The sequence below is a fragment of the Nesoenas mayeri genome (genome assembly GCF_963082525.1).
Source record: "Nesoenas mayeri genome assembly, chromosome: 1".
Classification (NCBI taxonomy): Eukaryota; Metazoa; Chordata; class Aves; order Columbiformes; family Columbidae; genus Nesoenas; species Nesoenas mayeri.
Window position 1 is genome coordinate 169,779,012 of NC_137541.1, and position 12,295 is coordinate 169,791,306.

The window sequence follows — 12,295 nt, forward strand, 5'->3', positions numbered from 1 at the left end:
TAAAGCTTTTCTTTATTTTTTTGAGACTTAACAATAAATTCACTCTTTATTCTAACACAATAAAACCAGCTAATACTGTAACAAAGCAAGACGCGCTATGATAATATTTTTCCATGACATATTTATCTTAAAACACCTGTTACCTGTCCATATACTAAAGCTCTACTTGAATCCCTCAGAAACTAGAAGTCAGGAAACACAGCAGTCCTGAAATCTGAGAATCCACTAATTATATTTCAGACCCCAACCATTGCTATTTTACAGGAAAACTGTTTTCTCTGTAAACATGACATTTCCCTTTGTGCAATTCAGTACTTGGGTTTCTATTCACAGCCCCCCTCCACCCCTACCCCCCGCTTGACAAAAGATGTGACATTTGGTGACAAACACCTGATTACTATTTGGAGTGTCAAGAACAGTAGTCCTTTAGGAACACCATACCTGAGGCACAGAGCCATTCAGATAAGTATCAGAAGTACCAACTCAGCCTTTCAGATTTTACATCAGTAATCTCAAAGAATAAGGAAAGCAATGCTTTTGGTATCATCTAAACAGTTAATTTTACTCCAAGTTTAAAATAACTTGAACACTTTCCATCTCATATATTAAATGCTGTAAATATTAATTAGCAATTAGTTTGCTTGTAAGGCATAATAATACTTCATTTTTAGAATTAAATTTGTGCAAATCTTCTCTACCAGTCTTAATGCTTAAATCCTCACCACAGCATTCAGAACTGCTTGTACCAGATGAAAAGAATAATTTTCCACAAATAAACATTCAAAAAAGACCGTGAAACAGCTTAGAGGGAAAAGGAGAGGGAGAAAACAAACCCACAAAACTCACTTGACTGTAACTCGATTGGACAAATCCTGAAGATCTCCTGGGTGAAAAAGCTGAGCTTCTTTCAGTCCAATATTTTCACACGCTTTCAGAAAAACATTTATATTATCCTGCGAAGAGAAGTAGAAAGCAGTTGCTTAGTTAAAAGCACTAAGCAGGTTTTGCAAGATGCTTAGCGAGAGCTTCTAAATGTCAAAGTCCAGCTCACGGAAATAATACTGGAAAAAAAAAACCAAACAACAGTCTTCTGGATTGCAAGCGCGGGTTGGTTTCTCAGGCAGCCGGGTTCTGATCACAGGGACGGAGGGTACGTTAAAGATTACCTGGCATCAGGCAGCGGCGAGCCAGTAGGCAGCAATCTCCACTTTGATGTCAGCTCTGCTCAGCAAACAAACGCCCTCTTCCCAGCTTTGCACGACAAGCCTCACCTCTTGCCTTTAAAAATAACTCCAGCTACTGACATTCACCACCCAGAAACTCTTGGCAGGGGAGGACGGAGAGGAGGGACACGCTGTTTCTGTGCTCACAGGAGCGATGAGAGAACACTGCACCTGGAGTCTGGGTTTGGTTGCTGAGGAAAAGCTCCAGAGAGACAGAAACCAAACCGTATTCAGAGCTGCTGCTCCCCTTCTTGGGGGGTGGGGGGGGGTCTCTCCTTTGCGTTCCTCCCCTTCCTCTCCACCCTCCCATCTCACACCAATATATAACAAAATATAGGTGCGGTGTATTACAGCACCCACTCGCTGCACCTGCTTCCGATCAGCTGAATAGCAATGCTTAAAAAAATCCAGCGATATAGAGAGAGATTATACAACTTGTGATCTCTTTCCACTTCATAAACAATAGGCAATAGGCAAGAAATTCCTTCTCGTTAAGGCGGAATGCTATCAACAACAAAAGAATGTGCCCTCTTGCGCACTTGCTCCGTTCAGCTGGAAGCCACAGGAAAAGGTACACAAAGTTACTTAATTCATAAACTACGTACAGCCCTGTCATTCGAAAGCTTTGTAAGTCAAGGGGCCGGTATCTGAGTCTCACAGTATGAAAAAGCAATTTCATATGCTTTTAACTTTTTTTTGACACATACTCACTGGATGTAACAGTTATTCCACCATTTAAAATTTATTAGAAAAAACAATCCACACAAAAAAAAAACCCAACAGCTGTTTCTAATACATACTTTAAAAAGTAAAACAAACACTTGGAAAGAAGTAAAACAAACCCAAGAATCTCCAAAACCTTCTGTTTTGAAGGTCCCTGGGATTCTAGTATTTCTTATCAGTCTGGAAACACAGCTTCATTCAAGTAAAATATTTGAACAAGGTATTATCCCCTGTGAGGGTGCAGGCTCCGTGTTACCACATCTGCAAGACCCCAAGTGTCTCACACCATGAAGTTTATGCCCCAAAGCATGACACAGACTGTCCTGCTGCGGGGGGATGCGACATGACAATGATGATGGGGGACACCATGAGGTGGCAGATGAGGGGAGGAGGATGGCAAAGATGGAGGACAGGCAACCTCCCCACTGCACCAGCTCCTGCAATACCCAAGGGGCTGCCTGCACAAGTGGCCAAGGTAGAGCTTCATGTTGGGGATGCAACCTCAGGAAGGGCATTTACTTTTCCTCTCCATGCAATGCCCCTTTTTCCTTTCTGTGCAACAGAGGGAAAGCTGCCTAGAAGTGTCAGTTTTATTCAATTAATATCCGAATGTCACTTTAGCAATGAAACCCCAAGGTTTTGAAAAAGCATTGTTTCTTCTGCATGCAAGAGGCCACAGGTTAGAGTCCCATTGCGAGAAGATGAGGAACTACTTGTTAAACAAAAACACCCAAGTATCAGGTCAGTGTTCAGGGACCCTGGGGAGTCCAAGAAACATGGAGGTAAGGAAAAGGAAGAACGCAACAGAGCAGAAGAAACAAGTAGTTGCACGGTAATGAGCAGAACTGAAAGCAACACCAAGGCAAGATGCCTTGACTGGGCTGACCAGTTGCCAAAGCTCAGAGTAAACTCCCAAGTGGATGGGTTATGTCAACTGAACTGAACTGAATGAGCACATTGTGCAGGTAAATAAGGAAGAAGAGTCAGAGGTTTAGAGAAATGGATGCTGCCTACACCCTGAGCACAAAGAAACAAACTAGAAGAGTTGCTCATCAGTGGCTGCTCAGCTGCACAACCACCAAACTACTGGTGCATGAGAGAATTAAATTTTGAAAGTGACACAGCAATTAAACCTATTAAACATCAGCTCTCTGATAAATAACAGAGCCCCTGAGAACATCACCACTGACATGAGTCAAGCCCTTCAGAAATAGGGCAAAATCAGGGGGAGACAGCACAGGAGGCAGAACACACTAGTCATGGTGTCAATATCTGCCTTCCCCCAAGCTCCCAAGCCAGCAATCTGATCACATCTGCCATCTTGCAGGTGACTGCTCCAACACCAGCTCTCCTCCTGTCAGGTCTGGAATTCACCCCCAGAGCATCAAGAGGGGTTACCCCAAAGGCTATTGCTTCAGGTTTGGACATTGGCACAAAAAGGTATAATTTCAAGAAATCAGCACTTCTAAACACCAACCTTGCCAAGTTATTCTTGACCATCCATAACCACTGTAGTAAATCACTGAAGCTACAGGTCTCAAAATAGCTAGCAGCTGTTTTAAACTCTACCAGAATAATGAACATGAAAATGCATTTTAAATAGCACTACAGATATAAGCAGGAAAAAAAAATGACAAGCTATCAACCTTGCAATTAGATTTATCACTAGAGATGTGAACAGGAACATTGTTCAGTGATTAATGCAGTCAAATATAGAATGCTATTCCTTTTACCAATATAACTGTACTTTGATAAGACTCATGGTCGTTGTCACTTCAGCTCCAAAGAGTATATTGCAATCTGAATCTCATCCTATTCCACAAAAAAGATTCTTTTTAAACATTCAGAACTCAAAAGTCTGGAGGAAAACAACATACCAGACCTGTCTTGTGGGGACCACAGGTCACCCAAGCAGCGTGCTTGAGGAAAAAAAGGGTTTCATGCTGTGTCCACAACCGCCCTCTGGCATCAAGGCCTCCCCAACCTCTGTAGACAAAGGCAGGGCATTTAAATTCAAGAAAGATTCAAATTAGCAGATTTGCAGAGAAAGAGGAGTACGATGAGGAGAAGACAGGGGATCTATATAATGAGAACAGGAGAACTTGGTTCCATTATGCCAATAAAACAGAGCATGAGAGGCAATACTGCTGCCATCTACCAGCACAACAAGAGCAACACCAGAAAGGGTGCAAAGAGTTGCCCAGTCAAAAAACAAAGACACATGGTCAGGCAGATCAAATATGTTTCTGCAGAAAACAAAGTTTATGACCATTAAAAAAGAAAGCTTTTGAACTGACTAACGGGGACAAAAATCAACAAGTTGAATCTAATACAGAGCTCGATCAATGCATTTCTGTGAGCATCTGAAGTTGGAATTGGCATCATACAATTATAGATCCTAAATCACAACAAAAATAAAGCTTGAAGTCTAAACCACAAAATTCAAGTGCAACTCATTTTGGTATGTTATTGCTACTTCTAAGTGTTTTGGTGGGAGGGGATGAGGAGGCTGGAAGGAGACCGGAGGGAAGCTAGGGTTTTTTTTCTCCAGATGCTGTGCACAATACAACAGCAGAGCAATTCAGATGCTCCCAGCACAGCTGGAGTTTCCCACAAGCCATATAAGACTTACATTAAAAGCACAGCACAGAACGCTGACTAGATCGTGTTATTACCATTCAACATTTCATTTTTGCCTCAAACTTCAAAGTCAGCCACACCCAAAAACTCTGCAAAGCCGTAACATGGGAGATGGAGCCGGCGGTGGGAAGCAAGTCATCCATGAGCAGGAATTTAAACACCACTGCTCAGAGGAATGGCAAAGGATACCACATGCTTTCAGGCATGCACCTGCCTTTCAGATCCCCACAGGGCATTGGCAGCCACAAAACCTCCCGTCTGCCTCTTGCTCAAACATCCCTCTCTAGCCAATGTTGAGAAAGACACAAGATTGCATGAGACCGCATTGAAAGTTAGACTGTGGTCCAAGCCCTCCCTCCAGCATCCTAGCAGAGCAGGGTTGCCTTTCTCACTCCAGCAACTCCATGGACATGAGGAAAGATGTGAGCCTTCCCTGTCCTTCTTTGCCAGCCCTCAGTGCTGCTTCTGCTCCTGAGCACGGGGCAGGGGGCTGCACCAGAGCTCTGCAGCACCAGCAGGTCCATGGGGTGGGAAGAGCAGGGATGCTGCTGCAGGGGCCATTTTCATCATTGTCCTCCATGCCACAAAGAAGAAAGAAGCCAGTCACTGTATGGGAAAACATGAGAATATGGACAACTTCCTCTAAAAAATAACAATTAAAAAAAGTAATTAAAAAAAAAAATCACAGCCGGCAGTGATGCTGTTTGCAACTGTTACCAGCTCCTAATGTACATCACCATGGCAAGACCTTGAGACCAAGATGATGCAGCACTATGAAAAGGAAGACAAATATATAGCACTGGTGAAGTGGGGCAGTACATAGGTTCCTCAGTGCCTAAAAACACAGGGGGGAAAAAAGAAAGGGCACTCCTAGAATGGAAAAAATAGCATGAACAACAGGGAAATGAGGGAAAAGACAGGAGCAGTTATACAAAAACAATCCAGAAAGAGTTGACTTTAAGTAAAAAAACAAACAAACAAACAAACAACAAAAATGAACAACAAAAAAAACCACCCACAACCTGAAAAGGGACATGCAGTAGGTAAAATACAACAAAAACTTCAAAAATTTCTCAAGTGAAAGAGAATTAAGTAATCAGTAATTGAGAGATCTCCATATAAGAATTTATAAATACCATCTTGGTTTCACTACATATGTGCAATGCAACATCACACTAAATTCAGCTTGAGCTGCACTTTAATTAAAAAAAATAAATCCCTCATTATCATTATTATCTAGGTGGGGTGGGAATATTGATTTATTAAACAAGCGTGTAAATACATTTGATTTCTTTAGGGTGCAGTCATGCCGTGTGGTAAGCCTCCCTACTCTCTAGTTAACTGCTTCTCTGAAACCCTACACATGCACCAAAACAGTGAGACCTCATAGGCATACAAGTTACGGCACATCTTCCAATTCAGTTGGCATCTGGGAGAAAAACAATGTAATTAACAGTGTTTTTCTGTATTTCCTGGCTGCATCAGCCAATGGATGAAGACAGCCCGTTGTCTCATGCAAATACTCACCTGTTTCAGTTAAAGCCCTTACTTCTACTGCTGTTCAAGTTCTGGTTTTCCTTTTGGTTTATTTGTTTGGTTTTTGTTTTGTTTTGCCCCCTTTGGGGGAGGAGTGTTGTGGGGGGGGGTGAGGGTGTTGTGTTTAGTTTAGTTTAGTTGGTTTTTTTTTTTCTCCAGAGTATGAAGGGCAGGATGGGAACATAATTTCATAATAGCACCTGATGCTCCCAGGACCGTGAAGCATATTTGCTTGGAAGTATTACAGCACCATGTAGACTGTGACTTGGTGCCAGAAGTTGTTTTCAATCTCCAGGCTCCAAAAAAAAGAGAAAGGAAAAAACCTCTCAGTACCTATGGTGCCTAGCAACAAAAACTTTCGACATTTTAGGAGGAGAGACTGATGCATTTTTTTTGGCTACAGAATTCTGAAAATCACCTGGACAGATCATATTTAACAGGCGTGTTTCTTAGTACGACATTTATGAAGACATTTGGAATCATCTTGAAAGCTTATGCTCTGTCTCCCTCCATTCCACATTCACGACAAATCCTCCTTATTGGCACCCGCAGTCCTCTAAGTAAGAGCCTATTTCCATTACAAAAAGAGCTGTTTTTTAAAAGTAGAAAATGATTTTCATAGATGCAGCATTATACTGATCACTAAAGCTGGCTCAAATCAGTTTAACAGAGAATTCAGAGCTGTGTGTTGCAGCAGCATCACCACACAGCTACGTGTTGTTTATATTCGGAGGTGGGGTAAGGGAAGAAACCTTCAACATGAGCTTGTTGAACAAGTTGGGTGACTTGCTCTTCCTCGGAGGTACGTTTCGGTTATTAGCGCTGGGTGCGGGATGGGGGCAGAAGGGGCGAGGGGGGAGAGCAGGGAACGGGGCTGAACTACAGGTCTGGGAGCCAGGAACTCCCAGTTACCAGCTTGGCCTTGCATGTCGGGATGCTCAGTGCCCATCACTCACTTCTCCCGTCTGCAGACTGCGATCCCAGCTCCTGCAGCTCTCTGTATTTCTCAGAAGGCTGCCAATGGGTTCAACATTGAACCAAAAGGAGGAGGAGAAGGAGTGTGTGGAACAGCTGAACTAGTTTTTTCCCCCTCCTTTTTTGGGCCCAAAACTAAAAATAATAATTAAATCAATCATCCTGCAGGCATACTTTGCCTTAAGAGTGACCTCAAGGCTTCTGTTTGGTAAATTATCCCACCTATAACAGCGCGCACAGAGCACGATATTGGCCAAAGATCAGAAACGATGCTAATTGCTTTGCCACTCCCCTCTGTATGCCCTTCGTTGTTTTTCCACATTGTGTAAAATAATAAATTACTGTGATCCTTGACACAAGGATTCCCTGCCCCAGCTCTACTTATGATTACAGGCACCAACTCTTCAATGACCCACTTCCAGAATTCCTCTCAAAAAGCAGGTGCTCCCATGGCCAGAATCCAGGAATGAAACTTTCTGCACACACTCTCCCCTCACCTTGGTGCTCCCAGTATCAATAATTGTAAATCATAGCCAGGAAGAGGAACATTGTAATTCACAGGTCTCAGAGTTCAACCATTACGGAAATCACATTCTGAAGCAGCATTTTGGTTTTGGACAAAAAGGTCCACTTATCCCCCATACTCCAGCTCCATCTATGATGACAGCAGCTGTAAGACCAAGGTGTGTTTGGAAGGACCTTCCCCAGAGTTTGTTCCTCAGCTCCCAGCACTGCCCACCGCCCTGTGTAACAGCCAGCAGAAGACTCTGCCCAGCTCATCTCATTGCCTGCAACCTCTTGCAGCACTGAGCTGCACAGTTTCTTTCCAACATGAGTAATGGGATTGAGGAAAATAACAAAAATTAATGTGTTTTTTTGAAGAAGGACTTACAAGTTGACAGTTTTCAAGGTGTTTGACATATGAAGGGACCAACTTTCTCAATGAATTGAAATGCCTCCCAGACTCGTGTCTCTAAAGCATAACCTTTGCTATGACATTACTGCCGTTTACTACGGCAACAACGTGTACACAATGAGCCTGTTATTGATAAGAGAGAGTGACTATCAGGTTGTAAACCGCAGGTGGGTTTCTGGGATGTCACTGCTACCAAATAAGGCTGGCTGGAAGAAGAAGGGCAAAAGTACAGCTTGTGGGCACCCCAGGCAGACATGGCTCATTAATCAAGAGAGCTCTCTGTACTTCACAGCTTCATCCCATTTTGGACAAGACAAAGAGAATTTAACTCGCCCACTCATAGCCATTCTTACTGTAAAGAAAGTAGAGGCTTGGAAAGTCACTATGGAATAACAATCCAGGGCTACTTCCATGTTTAGACAAGCCTTAACTTCCCCACCATTTACTTGCATTCCAGTCAAAGTCAAGGGAAGCTTAAAAAAAAAAAAAAAAGTGATGTGCTTTTCACCCCAAACAGTTTACACAAAACAGATTTACAGGCAAAGTGTGTAAAATACTCCAGCGCCAGGTCACTCCACTACACAGAACTGGAATGACAGTAATCCACTTAAAGGTGAAACTTCCCTGAAGCCTAATAAGCAATACAAGAAGTAAAGACCTCTTGTTCTTGAAACACAAAGTTTTGGCAGAGCTTGTTCCCCCACCCCTCCCTTTTTTAAAAACTTTTTATTTGTATACAGTTTTTCTGTTTTGCTCACACAGGTTAACAATTTGACATAGATGAAATTCAGCCCCTCTGTACACAGGGCTTGAAACAGCAACTTGCCTTAGATCCTGAATTCATAGAGTAAAAAATCATAGAATACTTTGGGTTGAAAGGGACTTTAAAAGGTCGTCTAGTCCACCCCCGCTGCAATGAGCAGGGAAATCTTCAACTCTGAGGTTGCTCAGAGCCCCGTCCAGCCTGGCCTGGAATGTCTCCAGGGATGTGGCATCTACCACCTCTCTGGGCAACCTGGGCCAGTGTTTCACCACCCTCAGTGTAAAAAATTTCTTCCTCATGTCTAGACTGAATCTCCCCTCTTTTAGTTTAAAACCATTGTCCTTTAGTTTAAACCCCCTGTCCTATCACAACAGGCCCTGCTAAAAAGTCTGTCCTCATCTTTCTTATAGGCCACTTTCAAGTACTGAAAGGCTGCAATAAGGTCTCGCTGGAGCCTTCTCCAGGCTGAACAATCAACTCACTCAGCCTGTCCTCACAGGAGAATGTAGTCCCTGACTTTTAGATTATGATTTAGTACTTCATTCTTCCTAAAAGTGAATTTAGAAGTTTCCTCTAATTTTGCTTCCTTCATCAGCCAGATATGTTTTGTTTCTCAAGAGGATTAACATCCTGCTGTCCTACTTAACCCTTGCTGCACTACACCGGCTCATCCCCTAGTGTAGAGAAGCTCCCCCTGTGCACCTGGATCAGCAAGCAGGTTTGGGGACAAGCTTCCTTGTGCTCCTCCCTAATCTCACGCCCTGCAGAAAGCGAGCTGGGCACCCCACATTCCACAGCATTTGGCGTTGGCATCGTATTTAATCGCTCTTTAACATACATCACCGGAGGAGGGTGATTCAGCACAAGCACATAGGCGCGGAGGTGTTCAGACAGGCGTTAAAAGATGTGGTATGAGGATTTTGTGCCCAACAGAAGATTGAGTGGCATAGTTGTGTGGCTCTAGCACTGATACCACAGGAAAAAAAAAATATAATTATCACTAGTGCAATTAACATTTACTTTCTTTGGAAATTGCCATGAATTTTGAGCACCGTATATCAATAAATATTTGACAAGCCAGAGAGAAAAGCACCATAGCATCCCGCTTATGAAGATTTAACACAGATTAAACACTGACTGCCACAAGAAATCTCAAAACCACGCTTAGTTGGCAAAGGCAGGAGAAATCAGATTATAAATGTCACAAGTATGATTTAAGGTGTGTACCTTTTCTACGTGGTTTACATTTTTTTTTCCAGTTAGGAAGGAATGTTTCTTTACAAATACAGAAACAGTCATCGGGTATTGAAGGAAATAAAAATAGCATACAAATAATAGAGTATACCACAGACTACAGCTGATTGACTTGATAAATGGAAATTTTTTGCAGTTCCTTTGGCAACCATATTTATGTATTTTGCTAAGTGCTGGCAAGTTGAGGCAAAAACAGTCATACTTTTTCAGAGCTTTCATTTAGAGCAGGAGAAGGGATGAAAAATTTCCACATTAGAAAATCCTTGCTGCCAATCATATTACTTTACAGTTAGTTTACAAGAATTTTACAATTAATAAATTAGCATTTTGATCTCTCTTCCCAGTAACATGCTGAAAGCATCAGTTTGGGACACACTATGCCATTTAAAGCATCACTAAAACACTACTTTTCATTCACAGAGATGAACCAACAGGCACAGCACTTACTATCCCCTGACTACAGACCAAGGGCAAGTAGTTCAACCATCATTTCTTGATGTTTGTGCCCATATGATTTCTCCCTCCTAGATACATTTCACTTAATCATCACCCATCCAAAACCTGTCAAGTTCAATCCAGCAGCTGGGTTTCATTCTGCCTGATTGAAGTCTTAAGCAGCTACTAAAAATGTCACAAAGAGTTTGCATCAACCTCCCCTCTCCCCACACCCTACATTTCAAAGTGTTTAAGCAGCAACAGAAAACAATTAAAGGAAATTCAGAGTTAAGGCTGAAATGTACCATATGTTTTCAAGCAGAAGGGCACAAAGCATCAGTAAACCACTGCCGAGATTACATACTCCCACTATCAGGCATTGAAAGACTACAGAACAATGTCATCTCTGACTATTAATAAACATACTTCCTTTCTAGCACACAACTCTCTTTTCTTAATTGTCTAGCGGAGGTATTTCCGTACAAGCCACATTCTTCTTTCCCATAAGGCAGCAGAAAAAGTACCAGAAATGATTTATAGTTCCACATACATTCCTATCAGGTCTTCAATCACTCCTGACATTTGGTAATTTATAGTTTTAAGTTCTCAGAACTCTAGTTAGATTTTTTCCCCCCCGCCCCCAAGTCTGCAGTATAGTTTATGAGAGAACTGGACTGAGAGTCAAAATTTCAGCCCTACGCTACTCTGACTTACTGACTGACCTACTAACACTCCTCTGCCAAGGCTCTGCTATCCTCAGGTGCAGAACTAAGACCATGGCAAAGACCTCTTTGCAAAGTACCCTGAGATCTAACATTTAAAAAGCTTTTTATAAGATATAAGATTTCTCTTAAATTCTTAAGCATAATGATCAGGTTTCTAAAATGCTCCATAAACTTACAAAGACCAAAAATAGCCCAAACAAAACTCATAACTTCCTATTGATTTTTTTTTTAAATTGGAATTTTCATCCCCCAGTTTGTATGCCCATCATTCTCCCAAATTTGAAGCAACATTTGCTTAGGAATTTGAAGTAATGGCAACTGAAACTTCTGAATTTTACAGTGACACGAATATACTAATTTCCAACTGCATTTTTCATAGCACTGACAAAAATATCACTAAAATTCATGAAGTAAGAAATGTGATGGTTACATTTGAAATATCGTGTTGTGTCAATTCCCAAGTGAAAAAATATTTTCTCAGACTAATATAAATTCCTTTATGTCCAGGAAACTTGTTTGAGCACTTCAGCTGGACCACTGATCAAAGAAAAAAGTTTCCCCTCCCATGTAATTGTACTTGTCAGAACAAAACTAGATACCTAAGGTGTATCCTAGTCACCTGTTTTGTAACAGTTATGTAGAAGTCTTCATCTGGTTTAAGCACTTTTAAAACCTAAAGACGTTACTTCACCTACATAAAACAATGCAGTTACAATGCTTCTCAGTATTTCATAAAACTAACATTTGCCAGAGCAGACAGGTTTCAAGCTGAGAATACCAGGCTGAAGTACCTGGAGGAAAAGGAAAAACAAAAACAAAAGTAAAAAAGACACAGTCATGAAGAACATGGTGCCCCAAATTGCTTGTCTGTTTTTTAAGTGTAGTAAAATATGATTACTTAAAGTTATGTTATCCTTCCTGGCAATTACGATTTCTTTATGAAAATAATGTCTTGCTTCCCACAAAAAAAATAATACTTATTGGAAGTTTTGTTACCTGCAGCATAAAAAGGATATTGTATGAAAAGAGGTAGATAACTACTATTATGAAGAAGAACCTGACCTCATGTCCATCATGTGAAGTTGCCTCAAGTTGCACCAGGGGA

The 12,295-nt window shown here is 41.7% G+C and overlaps 1 protein-coding gene across 1 annotated transcript in view; it reads right to left on the reverse strand.

Annotated features, from left to right (window-relative positions):
- Positions 1–12,295, reverse strand: part of LMO7 (LIM domain 7) — a gene marked incomplete at its 3' end in the record, with an annotated part of 133,644 nt that overhangs the window by 75,013 nt on the left and 46,336 nt on the right. The window contains exon 4 of the mRNA XM_080352510.1: positions 847–953. Within this exon, the coding sequence (XP_080208636.1) occupies positions 847–953 (107 nt within the window). The remainder of the gene's footprint in view (positions 1–846; positions 954–12,295) is intronic.